At 39.0% G+C, this 17,780-nt stretch overlaps 1 protein-coding gene and 1 long non-coding RNA gene across 2 annotated transcripts in view; one reads left to right on the top strand and one right to left on the bottom strand.

The window, feature by feature from the left end:
• Positions 1-17,780, top strand: part of LOC307173320 — a 349,409-nt gene that overhangs the window by 142,628 nt on the left and 189,001 nt on the right. The window lies entirely within an intron of this gene.
• LOC307173304 (nuclear factor 7, brain-like) lies at positions 3,548-15,787 on the bottom strand. The gene is made up of 6 exons (XM_079896327.1): positions 15,140-15,787; positions 11,937-12,032; positions 11,492-11,722; positions 11,392-11,414; positions 11,192-11,310; positions 3,548-4,709 (listed from the first exon to the last, which is right to left on the bottom strand). Exons 1-6 carry the CDS (start codon positions 15,536-15,538, stop codon positions 4,201-4,203), a joined length of 1,377 nt encoding a protein of 458 aa, XP_079752453.1. The 5' UTR covers positions 15,539-15,787; the 3' UTR covers positions 3,548-4,200.

The raw sequence follows: 17,780 nt of genomic DNA, 5'->3' as shown, positions 1-17,780 counted from the left end.
ACAGTCCACAATTGAAACCTGTGTCACCTGCCAACTCAATGATAAAACTGCTAGAACCACACATGCGCCACTTACCCCAGTTGACTATTCAGTCGGTCCGTGGCAGAAACTGGGCATCGACTTGGTGGGTCCTTTCGACATTGGTCCTCTTAGTTGTAGATACGTTACCACATTGATTGACTACCATTCAAAATGGCCAGAGGTAGCTTTTGCACCTCATGTGACTGCATCTACCATTAATTGTTTTCTGAGGTCAGTGTTCAGCCAAAAAGGGAATCCTCTGGAGATTTTTACTGACAATGGACCTCAGTTCCTGTCAACAGAGTTCAAACTATTTCTACAAGAAAGAGATGTAAAGCATATCCGTACTTCTATATATCACCCGTAAGGAAATGGAGCTGTGGAGCGCTGGAATAAGGTACTGAAGGAGGCTATTCTGACTGCAGAAAGGGAGAGAGCCCCTTAGACATTTTCTGCAAACTTACCGAGCCACACCTCACGCCACGACAGGAATTTCTCCTTTTGAGCTGATGTTTGGAAGGAAAATGAGAACAAAATTGACAATTTTTCCAAAGTGCAATGTGAATCCTGCTATAAAAAAGCTGAAAACAAAAGTGATGCGAAACCAGAGGAAAATGAAAGCATACCTGGATACAAAGCACAAAGCAAAGACTCCAGGGCTCAAGGAAGGCGACTTTGTACAGGTGAGAAAACCTGTGCATGTGAGAAAAGGGAAATCAAAATTCAGCAACCCTATGCAGATTGCTAGAAGGAAGGGGACACATAGTTTTGAACTGAGTGAAGGACGAACTTGGGACATATCTCATTTGGCACAATTGCACACAGAATTTACTCAGGTTCCTGAACACTCTGAACAATCAACTCCTACTGCATCACCTGGAAGTGGTAACAACCAATTGGAGGGACGTTGTAGAAGGAAGCCAGTATGGTTGAAGGACTATGTAACTTAAACTGCCATAGTAGGCAAAGAATAAAGTAATGGGAAAAGAAGGAAAAGGAAAACCCAGAAGTTTAGTTCAGGAAAGTTGTGGTTTGAACTGAAAGGATGTTCATGTAACTATTCATGGTATATGTGTTTTGTCAAGAGACATTGTTAGACATTGTTCTGTGTTCTCTAATATAAGTTAAGAAATCCGGTAAGAAAACAAAACGACTGAATATATTGTTTAGCAATGTTCATTGTAACTGCAGATGGAAACAAATTAAGTCAGGGGGAGATGTTGTGTTCTCTTATTACGTTGCTAATTGATAAATGTCCACTAGATGGGGACATTGTTCTAGATATGAAAGTAGGAAGGTGAAGAGGAAGAGGTTGTTGTGCTTATGGAGAATGAAAAGTAAAGAGACCTGTTCGCTACTCGGTGTGCTCTCATTTATTTTGATGTGATTACACAACAATATCAACTGTGGTTTCAAAAATTTTATTTGCTACTGGCAGTTGCTGATGCTGATTAAAAAAAACGTTCGCCGGCAGCGCGCGCAGTTTTCAAACGGACGAGCAGAGGATGAGAGATGGTTGCAAGATACCGAACTTCACCGAAGAATAAGAATCATATTTGAAGTAAGTTTTTAAGGTTTAGCATCAGGGTTGTTTGCTCCGAATACATTAATACACGCATATACAGTAGCCTACCATGCCGTGTGTACGTTACAGTATACAAATGTTCTAGCTAATGTGGGGATAGGCCACAGCTGTCAGTGTTCAGCGAGTTAACATTTGGAAGTTTGAAATCGATTAGGTAGCTCAGTTACTCCAGTTCAGAATAGGGCTAGCAATGATCAAATTGGTAATTTGACTGGTAACTTAGTTGATTTAATGTATTGTTATGAATGTAATTTAAATTACTCTCTCCCTGCCATTGACAAGTTTACGGTAGGGCGCTATTACGCATCTCCTGTATGAGAAGGCTCAGATCAAAACGCAGGCAAAGAAGAGCAGAAACAAGCGATATTATAATGCGATCACTATAGGACTGTGAAGCTTTATGGGTGTAGGGTGTTGATGGACTCGATCTACTGTGTTTTGATCATCATTCTGAATCTGATCTAGATGTAGTCTTTGATAAAAATGCGATTTTATCAGCTTTTTGTTCATGTTGCTTTTTATGAAACTTGCCAACATTCAAGTGTTGATAAAAAAGGATGCACGAAGCTAGAATAAAACAGTTTTTTTTTTTTTTTTTTTTTGGTTTAAAAGCACAGGGTCTGTTCTTTCTTTTGATATGTTCAGATATTCATACAACAAAATATTCTGGGGTGCCATGAAATGGTGAAAATTACCAAAAACGCTAATGGTGGCTGACAATTTTTTTTTTTTTTATGCTGGCGAGAAAGAGTTAAGATAAAAATGTTGGTAATTGGATGATGATTAGAATATGAATATGATTGGAATCATATTTTCAATTTGTCATTTTTTTTGAACAGGGTCAATTAAACATGAAAAGAAAGGGAGAGATATCAGAGTTCTTTTTAAAGAAGCACAAACCCTTGCATCACCAATGGACCCCGGAGTTATGTTGTATTTAATCTTCCTAGGATAAGATTTTATATTGATGGGCACTAAAATTGTTTACATTTTTCAAGTACATGTCTTCTTGATGCCTGCTATATCTAATATAAAAAAAAAATGTAAATAAACGCAGCAGTTCATAACAGACACATGCTACTGTATCTTATCTCCTTGGTGCTTCAGCTTTGTTTTCTGCCAATATTTTGGATGTTCAACACATGTTCAACACAAACAGAGTGACCCAATTCCTTCCACTGTGTGGTGTGTGTGTGTACCCCCAGAAAGTAGCAGTGGCCACCCCATGTATAAAACTCTAGTTCCGCCACTGTTTTCTGGTGAGTCAACTAAAGTGTAAAAGTGGATTTACATCGAATATTAGATTTATGTTTCCAGTAAGGATTGTTTGCAAAAAAAAAAAAGGTTTAGTGCATCAAAATGCATGTGACATGGAAATGATAAATCGATATTTTTTTGATTATTGATCATCAAATCTTTTTCCATTTAACTTCAAATGTTGCGAAAAACTAGTTTGGAAACACTTTTTGTCGAGAAAAAGGGTTTTAAAGCAAATAAATATGGTGTCACATGACAGAAGCTGTTTTGTTGATCCCGTTATAAAGCAGCGTTAAAAAGGTTTGTAATATTAATTTAATTAAATTGTATATTAAATTATTTTATCACTATTGGTAAGAATAATACATGTTACCTCTCAAACATCATTCTTCCTTATTTTTGTAGTTTTGTCTGTTTTTTATAATCTAAAAACTGTTAAGCAGAAAAATATCCTAATAGCTGCACCCGTTTCTGAATATTGCTGGATCAAGTATTGATCTAAATAGTCTTTATAACGAAGTACAAAAAAGTCACTTGTTAATAAAAATAATTGTTTGAATACAATGTAATAATATATAATAACGTGTGGTTTGAAATGGATGAGGAAAACAGCGCCTTGTAAATCTCTGCCGCTCGTCAAAACTACAGATGTGTGTCTGTCAAACGAAGGAAGACTGAAGGAGTTTCCAATAAAGGCAGAAAGAAAGGTAAAATAAACATGTTACGTCTGTAAAGTATTGTTTCCATGACTTAAACCCTAATTATCATCCCAAACATTTAATCTTTCACTCTGAGCATTAAATCACATAATCACATATTATTTATTTATTTAAAACACAAGATTATCAGCAAGAACCTTTTACATCCATTTATTCCAATGAACAAATGATCATTTCTCCTCTATAACTGAAATAATTATTCATTTAGTCTCATGTTGAACAAACACTGAGAATGTGCAGAATTTACTGCTTCAGTGATTTGATGTAATACAAGAAAAAAATAGGACATATAATCATATATAATTATGATGCAAAAAAGTTAGAAATGAATAAACACACATTGACTGAAATAATCGGGTAAATGTCAATTATCCTGAAAACATGAATGCTAAAACGGTCTCTAATCGGTCTAATTGTGTGAAGTGGAATATAAATGAAAACTTCTTGTTTATTGATCTGAGTGTTGCTGTAGTGCTGGATATCAGTCATGTGATCATCACGGCCCAATCACAGCCACCGTACTGATATTCAGATCAACAGCACTCTTACTCATGTGATATGGATTAAATATTGGAAACATGATGAAAGCAGGAAGATCCAGATCTACAGGAGTGACGTTTACTGACTATTGACCGGTAAGATCCTCAGAGAGGAATAACAACAGAAGAATGGAAAGAGTGTGTGAGTGAAGGTGGTTGTGAATGTGTGTAGATGTGTGTTAGTTACAGGATCAGAGAACGACACCGTTCCTCCGTCATAGTCCAGATTCACTCTCACACGATCAAGATCCTGTTTAACAAGAAAACCACAACTAAAAGACACTCCGGTCAAATTATACAGCTTATTATACTCCACACACCAGACATCAGTGTTGAAGAAAAAACATCCCTTCCTCCGGGTTGATGCTGTAGTTACTCCAAGAATCCAGAATTCGTTCTCTTTAACCTCCACATCCCAGCAGTGTGTTCCTGAGTTAAAACCCTCTGAACCCAGAACACAGGGATAACAGTCAAATCTCTCTGGATTATCAGGAACAGGTTGATAGATCTCGCTCTGTCTCACACTGGTCAGATCATCAGACAGGACGAGAAGTGGACTCGCAGTGTTTGGATCCAGAATCACAGGAGCTGATGAGACACAATCAACAGAAGCTTTTATTCTGATCTTCATATAATGATCAAGAGTGAACCCAACACAGATTATTATGAATTATGACACTCGTCCTGTTGATCAAACACATGTTCCTCTGATCACTGTCAGTGCTGTTATTAGTTTCACACTCGTTTTTATCATCAGCGTTTAATGGCATCAACTACAAACATTAAAGGGTAACTAAATCCTAAAACAACTTTTTTTTTTAGTTCTGTAAGACTAGGGTTTTATTAGTGCTGTTCATTGATTCAAGTAATTTTTTGACATTTGTGTTTAAAATGTTTTAATTCTACAAAATATGGTGTAAAAACGTCAGAGTGCTGCCCTCTTCAGGTTGAATGGTGGCTACTGCAGTTGAATTTTCTTATTGAAAGTTCGAAGTTTCTTATTGAAACGTCAGAGGGCACCAGCTAACGACGCCCTTGCCTACAGAGAGCCAGTAAAAGATTGTAAATATTGCCAGTGGCTAGGGCTGCACGATTAATCGCAATTTACATGTAATCGCAGTTAAATCGAGATTGCTTATTGCGATTTTAAAATCGCAAAGGCTGCGATTATTTGTTATGTGCAGCTTGTCAGTGACGTACGGCTCAGCAGTAAACGCTGCTCCATCTGAAAGCACTGTGAGTTTGAGTCGCTTATAACGTGCATTTGAAAAAACAACACGCGTCAAACATCTTTCCAAACATGAGAAGCATTTATGAACCTCTTTTAAATAACATGCAACATTTAATAACATGCATTTACTCCAAACTCACTTCATAACGACAGCTGAGCTCCTCCTTCTGTGAGATGATGTGCTTCTTACACAGAATAAGGCAGTCGTGTATTTATAAGCCATGTTTAATCAAAGCGTTTCAATCTTCTGTTTATTCAGCTACAGCCAGAGGTGTAGTGGTAAAAAAAGAGGTGGGTAAACTATAAATTCTGGTGAGGCTATCATATGATGGTACTACCAAGGGTATCACTGGTTGTTCCCTCATCATAGGTCACACAATCACTATTCAGTTCATACATTAATCTAAGATCTTGTTAAAGAGACTCAAGAAGGAATAATATGGTTGAAATCTATAAAGTTTACTAAATGACAAAACAGAGAGAACAAAAATATTTAAGAGAGATAGAGAGGGAGGCTTATATCCAGGGCTTCCAATGCAATGCACTTGTACATAATAATTAGGGATTTGGGATTATTTTCATAGTCAATTAATCTGTTGAATATTTTCTTGATTAATCGATTAGTTGTTTGGTCTATAATATGTCAGAAAAATGTGGATCAGTGTTTCCCAAAAGCCCAGGATGACGTCCTCAAATGTCTCGTTTAGTCCACAACTCAAAGATATTCAGTTTACTGTCACAGAGGAGAGAAGACACTAGAACATATTCACATTTAACAAGCTTGAATCAAATAATTTTTTTTTACTTTTGTCTTAAAAAATGACTCAACCCGACTAATCAATTATCAAAATAGTTGTCGATTCGTTTTTTCCAACTGCTAATGTAGTAGGTGCTATATTAACTATATTGGAAGTATACACAGACAGCGTCATTGCAGAAGGACAGCCTTATGGTCACGTCGTTCAGGTGAGATGATTGAAAGCTTTACAAACTAATGATATCGCACTGATGTCATAGCTGACGCGAATCAGGAAGAGGAGAGTTATCTCTAGCACTGTTAGCTGTTTGAGCTCTCCAGATCGCATAAATCAGTGCAAAATGAATAGAAATGTTATTCTGTATGACGAAATATTTTACAAACATGTCATAATTAAAAAATAATGATTTCTCCAAATGTGCGCACCATTGGACTAATAGCCCTGGCGGATCTTGGATATTGTATGCATACGAACACAAATAAACCGGAGATGAGATGAATGGCTGCTGTATGAGTGATGATTTCAATTCAAAATAATGAACGTTAAATTGCCGGATATCCATTTTTACAATTCATTCATCATTACATGAGACATGTAGGCTAGTTTGGGCTAGTGACTGATGAATCTTGATGCAGTCTGCTGCTTCCTGCTGGCAACACCGCAAGAGATTGGTCAACACTGACAGTAATGCAACGCAATATGAAAGACTTTGTCTTATGTTTAACAACCTATGAAACTAATAATGAACAATATGAAACTAAAACGACATAAGCTTAATTAAAAATGGCTTAGGAACTATAGGCTGTTTAGAGGTGGGTAAACGCTATTTCCGAATTTTGGGAGGTGCGCAAACAGCGTTTACGTGCGTTTAGCCTCCACTACATCCCTGGCTACAGCGATAGGGGTTTCCTGGAATGGTGCGCATTGTTGTACTTCTACGCGGGGCATATTTATCGTGTTTGCATGAGAGCGCCCTCTGGCGTTCAAATGGGGCAGTATTTACTACCTATCAGCCGCACTCCAAAGCTGACAAGCTGAGCACAAAATAATCGCAGCCTTTGCCAAATCACGTGCGGTTTTATTGCGATTAATCGTGCAGCCCTACCAGTGGGTGGAGTCAGGCTCTGACCAGGGGTTTAGTTACCCTTTAAATATGAGATTCAGACATTTGTGTCCATCAAGAGAAACTGATACTTTGGGAAAGTTAAATAACAATAAATCACTGAGATCTGTTGAGATTTCTGCTGTAGATGAAGAACTGTAAGTGTGTGTCTGATCTTCAGCATCTGGTCATCTTCATTTTATTGTCGAGCACCCTAGCAACCCAAATCCAAAGAGGGATATCTTGTAATCTGAGGCCCTGTTTACACGAGAACGCTCGCGGGTGAAAACGTAAAAATATTTTATCAGATATGCCTTTCGTTTAGACGGCGACGGCGTTTTTGGGGCTTAAAAACGCAAAAAAGTGAAACCACCCTCCAGAGTGGAAATCTTAAAAACGCTCCACCATCGTGTTTCCGTCTAAACGGTAAAAACGCAAAAGTCTGCTAGACAGTGAAGGCACCGATCAGTGCTTCACATTGCCACCTAGCCGCCTGGAGTGCATACTACATTGAATTTCACACACTTTTGCGTCACCGTATGCACGCAGATTTCCCCCCCATAACGCTCGTCTAAACGCAGAATAAAAAGTGATCACTTTTGCGTTTTCTCTTCAGATCGTTTCCGTGTAAACGTAGCCTGAATGTCATAGAGAAGTTGCGGTTGGTTTATATAAAAGGATGTTTGCAGAATGTTAACATGTTAGCATCATACTAAGAATATGCTAATCATGTTAACAACATGATAAATGTGTTAGCATCATGTTGGCAAAATCCTAATTGTGTTAGATAGATATATCTATCTCTCTATCTCGATCTATCTCGATCTATCTATCTATCTATCTATCTATCTATCTATCTAGATTTATCTATCTATCTCGATCTATCTATCTATCTCGATCTATCTATCTATCTCGATCGATCTATCTTTCTATCTATCTATCTATCTATCTATCTATCTATCTATCTAGATTTATCTATCTATCTCGATCTATCTATCTATCTCGATCTATCTATCTATCTCGATCGATCTATCTTTCTATCTATCTATCTATCTATCTATCTGTCTTATCTATCAATCGATCTATCTATCTATCTATCTTGATCTACCTACTGTATCTATCTATCTATATCTATATATCTATCTATCTTGATCTATCTATCTATCTTGATCTATCTATCTATCTATCTATCTATCTATCTATCTTGATCTATCTATCTATCTATCTATCTATCTTGATCTATCTATCTATCTATCTATCTATCTTGATCTATCTATCTATCTATCTATCTATCTATCTTGATCTATTTATCTATCTATTTATCTATCTATCTATCTTGATCTATCTATCTATCTATCTATCTATCTATCTTGATCTATTTATCTATCTATTTATCTATCTATCTATCTATCTATCTTGATCTATCTATCTATCTATCTATCTATCTATCTATCTATCTATCTCGATCTATCTATCTATCTATCTATCTATCTATCTTGATCTATCTATCTATCTTGATCTATCTATCTATCTCGATCTATCTATCTATCTATCTCGATCTATCTATCTATCTATCTATCTATCTATCTCGATCTATCTATCTATCTATCTCGATCTATCGATCTATCTATCTATCGATCTATCTTTCGATCTATCTATCTATCTATCTATCTATCTATCTATCTATCTATCTCGATCTATCTATCTATCTCGATCGATATATCTATCTATCTATCTATCTATCTATCTATCTATCTATCTATCTGTAACCCAGTAGAATATAATTATTCAGGTATTGGGTTATCTTATTTTATTTGTTTTGTTTGGTTCTAATTCAGAGCAAAATAAAAAATAAAATATAAAATGTGATTGAAATATACATTTCAAAATAGTGATGTATAAAGGTGGCTGTGTTCCTTTAAGAACGTTGTTCCTATTTCAAGTTTGATTGTTATGTACCTGTAAAAAACGTGGCATTAACAAACAAGTTAGGTGTTTCATTATTTTATTGGTTTATGTGAATTAAGTCCCGCCCTCACGGGTGTTTTATGTAATGTGAGTTGTTCAAAGAAAGACGGGAGAAGAGATGGACAAGTGCGGTCGATCGAAAAAAGACTGACTGAGAGATTGCGGTAACAAAAAGTTGATAACTGGATAATTCATCTGAGTAAAACACTTGTTTGTGACTAGTAACGTGTGGGGAAATCTAGAATATTCATTGATAGAATAGTATAATTGTTATAAGATAATTGTGAGTTAAAAGCTAGACTCCCCCCATGTAATAGTTTTTTGTCATTTCAGTTATTTTATTAATAATGGTTATTTAATTATTCAGTACATGCATGTCAATTTGTAGTATACAGCTATGTGATGGGTGTCCAGTTGGTGGCAGTAAGCCAAGGGAAAACCCCCGGAGAAAAACCTAGAAGAGAAAAGAAAAGTTAGTTCACGCGAGGTTTAACGAGATGATCAGTATTGAGTTATGTTGTACTGTGTGGTACGGAGCTGTTGCGAATGACGCTGGCTGAATAAAAGAACCCAACCAAATCACACGCTTGTTCATTCCTTCAAGTGTGCTACAAAATACTGGCGACGAGGATGGGATCGGCGGTGCCGTTTTGAGTGACGCAGGTTTGGAGGGAGTGTTTTTTTTGGTTTGTAACTGAGTCACCGTGTATGTTCGCTCGACATCGCAGACCTGTTTTCTTTTGTAGCGCAGATCGCCATTACGGACAGTGTTTCAAGTTATCGTGGAGAGGACTGTGGATGGATTCAAGGACGGAAGACACTAACTTTGGTTGTTGTTCATTGATGTTTTGACGAAAGAATCGGGAGTTTGCCGGCCGCGAGGGACAAGTCTGTGTTCGTCGTCAGAGAGGGCGCAGCCCCGCACTGGAGGGCGATACCGCGGAGGCCTACTGCGGTGCAGAGGAGTCGTTGGCCTGTGTTCATCGGGCGCGCAGCAACGTGCGAAATGGAGGAAGATTTCCTGGGATTACTCAGGGTGCAGCTGAGTCACTTATGGTTACCAACTGAGTTCAGGTACCTTTCGTGTATGTTTGTTTTTCCCGCTCAGGAGAGTGAAGCAGCCAGTTTATTGTTTCAAAGGCCCCTACGTACCCCAGCAACGTCTCAGGCCTGCAACTGTGTGTGTGTGAGTGTGGGGCCCCACAGCTTTTCGTTATCATTCTTAATGTGGTATTTCAGCACACTTAAACTGTGATTTTTCGATCATTTCATCTGTAGTGGAAGTGTGACAGACACATTCATTTATTTTGACATATAATATATTGTCTGTTGGGTGTGATATTGTGTCCAGTTGCGAATTGAGATCAAATTTGACTGTGTGAATTACTCACACACTGTTTAATTTGTTATATGAACTAATTTGATTTATTTTTATTTTATTCAAATTAACTTTGTTACATTTGGTCACTTTCAAAGACGTTTATTCTTTCAGAAGAGGTTATAGCAGTCCTTTTAAGCATAATTGTGTATAGATTATTATTATAATTTTCTACAAGAACAATAATTCATTTAGTGACACCAGAGGGGCCTAACTTCAACATCTGTAGGCATATAGTTACTGAATCTGGAGTGCTGCTTATCCTACTTAATTACATGAAAGGCAAGTAGGGGGCACTACATATCTATCTATCTATCTATCTATCTATCTATCTGTCTGTCTCTATCTATCTATCTATCTATCTATCTATCTATCTATCTATCTCGATCTGTCTATCTATCTATCTATCTATCTATCTATCTATCTCTATCTATCTATCTATCTATCTATCTATCTATCTATATCTATCTATCTATCTATCTATCTCGATCTATCTATCTATCTATCTATCTATCTATCTATCTATCTATCTATCTATCTATCTATCTATCTATCTATCTATCTATCATGAAGAGCCTCTAACTCTCCACCCATCCATCATGTCCAGCTCAGATCTCCTGCTGTCAGACTCACTGTTTTGGACGATGTCCTGCATCTTCTTCCAGACTCTGAACGGCAGGTCGCCCAAGTATCGTGGCACATGAATCAAAGCTCCAGAAGCCATCTGTGGATCCGGCTGTGAGCTCTGGACTCTGGAAGAACATTCAGGAGTCAGAACTGCAGTGGCTTTGGATCAGAACCAGAGAGACCAGAGACAGGAGCAGATCACTCACCTTTCCATTGAGACTGGAAACTCCTGCAGAACAAACACACCATTTATCATCAAGAACTCAATCAATCATCAATCAATCAACCAATGATCTGAAATCAGACCTTCAGAAAGCAGACGTCATTGGCTTTCATCATCTCCTCCATGTCTTTGATTGTGTGTGAAAGAGCTGAGATGTGTGTGTTCATCTCCTCCAGCTTCTCCTTCATCCTCTGCTTCTTCTGCTCCTCTTCCTCCCTCAGTGCAGTGACTGTAGCTTCTTCTTCATCTCTGAGAAACTGATGAAGCTTCTCAAACTGCTGTTTAATCTGACGCTCTGTGTGCTCAGCTTGAGACTGAAATCAAAGCACATTCACTTCAATCATCTCAATCGACACACATCATTAATATCCAAGATAAACTCGGATACCCGACATAAAACGGATCCAGAAGCAGATTGCTGCTAGTCATTTACAGAAATAATAAACTGGAATCTATTATATCAAATCATAACTGTATATAGTGATTCATCAGCTGTAATGAAAATGACTCTCATTTCTGTTTCCTCACCTTGATGTGTTGAACTGTTTTCTCAAACTCTGCTTTCATTTCTTCACTGTGTTGAAGTTTCTGTTGTAAGGACTTCAGTGCTGTATTGAGCTCCTCCTAGAATTGAACAAAAATACATAAAACTCCAGATTACAGTGAAGAGAAGACAATACAGTGAAAAAAGTATTTGCCCCCATCCTGATTTCTTTTGTTTTTATGTACTAAATTGATTTAGAAATTGCAACCTGAGTAAACACAAAGTACAATTTGTAAATGACAGTGTTATTTATTGAAACAAAAAAAGTTCTACAATACCAACTGGGCCGGCGTGAAAATGTATTTTCTCCCGTAGTTACTAATTCCTCAAATCTATGAAACTGCATTTATAATGTAGTTCAGCTGGACTAAACACAACCAGTCCTGATCACTGCAGTCCTGTTCAATCAGATCAACACTGAATACTGAAGCCTGATTGGTTCACGTCTGTGCACCTGTACAGACAAATGGCTTTTCAGCCCGCTTAAACAGACGGGGCCGACTGCATATTTAAGTCGCGCTGAAAGGAGAGACCATCACTGTGCATCTCTGCCCGCCTACGGCCCTAAGCCATACAGAACTAGAAAGAGAATTCAGAGAGAGTATGCGGCAAATGATCAAGCTGGATCTGCCCCTCACACAATGGCAGTTCTTTAAGTCTACCAAGCTTCTCTGCACCATGGATGAAACGGCAGCCTTCAAAGAGCTGTGCCTCGCCGACCTCGCCCAGTGTGCCACTAAGTCTACGGCCCAAGCGATTGGTCATGCCATGGCCAGTTTGGTGGTCCTCGAGCTCCACCTTTGGCAGAACCTGACGGAGATCAAGAACGCAGACAAGACAGCCCTTCTTGACTCCCTGTCTCTCCCTCGGGTCTGTTCAGTTCTGCAGTGGACTTTTACGAAATGTGTGGATGTGACCCTCTCCCCCCTGAGACAGATGGGAGTTTGCATCCTGAATTAAATCAATGATTTGCTGCTTTTAGCCCAATAGAAAGAGGAACTATGCGCACACAGATCTTTGCTCCTCAGCCAGTTGTAAAGTCTGGGGTTCAGGATCAATCTAAGCAAAAGCTCACTGTCCCCCACCCAACGCATCTCATTCCTGGAGGTCGTCTTCAACACAGCCCAAATGCGGGCCTGGATTTCCCCGGAGCGCTCTCTGAAAATTCAGCGGCTAGCGACGTCATTCAGAATCAGGGACGGCCAGAAGCTACTGGGTCTCATGGCAGCAGACTCCTCAGTATTCCCCTTGGACCTGTTACATACACAGCCACTACAACACTGGTTAAAGGCCCGCGTCCCACCTGTATCAAAGCCCTGGTCCCCTGGAAATCGGCCCATCTGTTTCAGTTGGGCATCAGTCAAGCGAGTACACCTCACGTACAGTACACTTAACAGCTCATGCTGTTAAATGTACTGCACGTGTTAAGGGTATTATTTACATTGCAATAACCATAAATGAAAAAATAATTTATTAATATAAGACTCAAGGCCCCGGCGTAGTTAGGGGGGTTTGGGGGCATGCTCCCCGAGAAAATTAGGATTTTTCTGTTCTACATATGTGCAATTTAGGACTTTTGAAGGCCAAAAAATTATAAGAAATAGGCTAGCCTTAAAACCTTGTCATTAGATTATTTGTCAATACCTGCTCTCTCCTCATCTTCATATTTCTTTTTATCTCAGTCTTCTTATCCTGGCCTATTTCTTCCCCTCCTAAAGCTGAACTTAGTCTTTTCATTTTCGTCTGTGTCAGTGATGAAAGTAAACATAGGCTCAACTGATATTTATACGTTTTATGAATCATTTTCTTAGACAAGTTAATTCACTCAAGGCTACCAGGAAAGCTGTAGCCTAAGTCAGTATTGCCAATAGGAGCCTTCTGCAAGCTTTGGAATTTGAAAACGTCTGTTTTTAAATGTTAAAAGTAATTTTAAATAATACAAATTATAGACTACGTTTAATGCAGTTGGTGGAATTGGCAGACGTTCCCTTAAGCATCGTGCGCTGTGCAAACGCGTCAAAGCATTCTCAGGTATAATTATGCAGCATTAATGCACAAATGATTTTGAATGAATATTTCATCATGTCGATATACATTGGTCACATAATGTTAAAACTAATCTTGCTATTGATTGTTATACCCGACCCTATAGTACAAATGTCCGGCTAATATCGAACCTAAAACGAACTTTACCGCTCTCAACCAGCGGGAGTGCATTTCACGAATTAGTAATCGCTGGCGTTCAGCGGGGAGGGAGGAAAGTCTGCGTGAACCCGCGTAGATGCACCTTATGCAGTGAAGACTGTAAAGTGTTTGATAACTTTATTAAATTTCTGTGTATTTCCTCCTACCTGTCAGAGCCCCTTAGATGTCATGTGCCCCTGGGCAAGTGACCAGTTGACCTAATGGTTAATCCGGCCCTACCTTCACCTGCCATGTCTATCGGCTCGCTTTCCGCGACTGCGCAACTGGTTTATAGGTTGCCAGGTTGAGGTGACAAATGGGTTGAAATTGTATATGGTGTGTGGATTGTGTGAATATAATGCATTTAATACAAGATCTGGCAACTGGTCAACATTAGACAAACATATTGGTCCGATTATTCATAAAGGAGTTTGGGCCATGCAAATTACGGGAGTTTCCCGGGAGAAATAACAAACCGGGAGGGGTCCGGAAGATTGTTGACAGGTATGCCTTAAGGTGGTTTTCCACGCCCTTTAGAGCTCAGGTCATAAAGCTCTCTTCTGTTCTGCGCTAGTAACACGGCGCTATTGGATTGCATTCTCTGTAAGTATCAGGTACTGACGCAAGGCGAGTGAATCGTATCGAAAGGGAAAGTTCCAGTTACTGACGTACTGGTTTCCCTGAGATAACGAGAACGAGCATTGCCTGGTTTGCTGTGCTACTGTTCCTGCATACAAGTCAACGCTGCCGCTCCTCAGTAGAAAAATTCAGATGAAAATATCTTCCAGCGCGACTTAAATAGGCAGTCGGTCCCGTCCTTTTTGGTGGTGTGAAAAGCCATTTGTCTGTGCAGGTGCAGAGACGTGAACCAATCAGGCTTCAGTATTCAGTTACTTCAGTTAAGTTTTCCCCATAAAACCGAGGATACGTTAGTAACCGGAACGATCTGTGTTTATGACTCGTTATGGTTCTTTACATGTGAATCAAGAAACATTTGTCTTACCTTATATGATGAAACCACTTCACTGATGGGTCTGAATTTATGATTGTCATGTTGTTTTGAATCTCTGCACACGATACACACAGGCTGTTTGTCCTCCAGACAGAAGAGTTTGAGTTTCTCACTGTGTAAACTGCAGATCTCCTCAGACCCTGATGAACGCCTCTCATTTCTCTCCTTCAGGAACGACTCACACAAGTTTCTTAGCGCAAGATTACATGGAGGATTAGATCTTGAGGTTCTCCTGCAGACAGGACACTCCTGAGATCCCTTTGTTCTCCAGAACTGTTGAAGACACTCTTTACAGAAACTGTGACTACATGATAAAATAACAGGAGCCTTGTAGATTTCACAGCACACAGGACAAGAAAGTTCTTCTTCAGATACATTTAGTGAAGCCATTTTCACTGTTTGAGCTCCAGCAATCTGAACTTTCACTTTATGAATGACGGTTTTAAAAAATGAATCACCATGATAATCACAGATCAGAAATAAACTTGTTCAGAAACAAACTTCTCAAATTGTTCTATAAAGTTTTCCACTTCGTACTCCACTGATCGCTGATTCTTTATTGCTTTTGTCGAGACAAAGTCAGTATGGCAGAAAAGAGAAAAAACATGTCCGTGTCTTCCTGGTTAGTGTTGTAAGAGGGTGGAGCTTCTGATCAAGGTGTGTTGAAACAAGTCAAGAACAACATCAGGATTTCTTCATGTAAAATGAACTTGCATTGAAACGTTAAGATATAACGATATAAAGCCTTATATAAAACACAAAAGAACAATGAAAATACTCAAATATTAAGTCTCTCCAGAGTCTGACATGATCCAGTCTTTCTCAAAATGATTTCTTCTCATGCTGAAGTTTCAGTGATAAACACTGATTTAATCAACAGATTAAAAGTCCTGAGTAAAGAGGAGAAACGGAGATGAGACAAAAGTTTGTCTCTCAGGGATCACTCGTCAGCACCTTTATTAATACTTATGTAGTATTACATGTTAATTATGAAAAATATACTCACTTCATTAGCATAAAGACATTTCTTAACAAATAGAATTCCAATATACATTCAGTCACATCACTGTTTCTCTGACAATATCACAAGAATTATGTTTGTTTTTATGTGGCCGGATGGACTGGGGTTGAATCCAGTCCTTCCTCCCATTTGGTTATGATTGGCTCTTATCTTTTCTATCCGGTTCGCGATTGGCTCGTGGTATGTCTTTGGTGGCCAATTATGTCAGGAGGAAGAGGTTATAACTCGAACATACCCCTAGGGCAGCACGCAACGTTTGGGTTCACCCAATTGTCGGTGGTGTTGCAGGTATGTAAAGGTCTATCGCAAATGTTGTACTGGTGCCCAGCTTGCTTGTGGTTTATGTGGGGTTCCAATTTTTCGTAGAATTCCTTGCTGTGTTGCGGCTACCCCATTTTACATCAGATTGAACGGAATAACGCATTGTTACTCTTGTTGCCTTGCACGCCACACATTGCCTGCGAGCTTTGTGTGTCAGGTAGGTTTTCTCCATTCAAGCTGTGGTGTCCTTATTTGGGTGGTAGCTTAATGGGTAACTTGTTTGTTTATTAATTTCATTTACCAGTACAACTGTTGGTTGATTCTTTATTTCATTCATCAGTACCGCGTTATTGGTAAAGTTATTTTGTTTTCCTTGTTGTTAGTCTGATCTATGGTGTGGAATTATGACTTGTAGTTAATTTTGTGTATTCTGTCCTTGTTGTATGTTCAGGAGCTGAGTGCTGACGGTGGGGCCGGCGTCCTCGAGGTGGTGGGCCCTCTTTGGTGCATAGTGTGTGTATCTTCACAGTGTGATCGCTGCTGTGCTGGGTGTGTGGTTGTGTGGCCGTGCACGCGTGTCTGGGGTGGATTCTTTGGATACTCATACCCGAGTTGTTGGACGCCCGCCAGTAAGCCTCAGTCCGGTCTTGTGAGAGCGCGTTTGTGCATTAGACTCCATCATGTCAGTACACTGATTCATACACCCTTATGTGTGCTATTTATTATTGTGTTTTATTGATGATGATGATGATGATGATGTTCAATCTCCACTGGATTGCTGTGATTTTTGACATTGTAGTGACTTTGTAGTGACTTTTACCCAGTGTGTAGTGTTTTAAGAATTGCTGACGTCAGCTTCAGAGTGTTTACTACTTTGCTGTGAATTTGACTAATAAAATTGTATTTTTGCATGGAGCCATGTCTCTGTTCGCTCAGTGCTCGAACCTGATTGTCTAATTTGATAGAAGTCTTAGTGGTCACTTACAGTTCCTCGGGTTAGGCCTTGCGGTGGCATAGTCGAATCACATTACTGCCGCTGCTAGATTTATATATGTGATCTTACAGCTACGGCCCTTACCGATTATTATTATTTATATTTGCAGTTGACTGTGACCCGCTAAGATTTAATGGCTGCATGTATGATTGATTTGGCTGTAAATGATAAATGTGCGCAGTGTGTGAGAGGTTTTAGTGATGAAAACACGACCGGAAACAGCAGTGGATTTACTGCGTTCAGTACGACACTAAAAGTTATGACATCAAGATATTATCTCTAATAAACCTTGGGAAACACAGTAATGTCAGGATATGTTGTGTATTCAATCACACAATGAAGAGGTAGAGGAGGAA

Source organism: Squalius cephalus (genome assembly GCF_949319135.1).
Source record: "Squalius cephalus genome assembly, chromosome: 16".
NCBI classification, from domain to species: Eukaryota; Metazoa; Chordata; class Actinopteri; order Cypriniformes; family Leuciscidae; genus Squalius; species Squalius cephalus.
The sequence above is the reverse complement of the archived record's forward strand: the minus strand, read 5'-3'. Positions and strand labels throughout refer to the sequence as shown.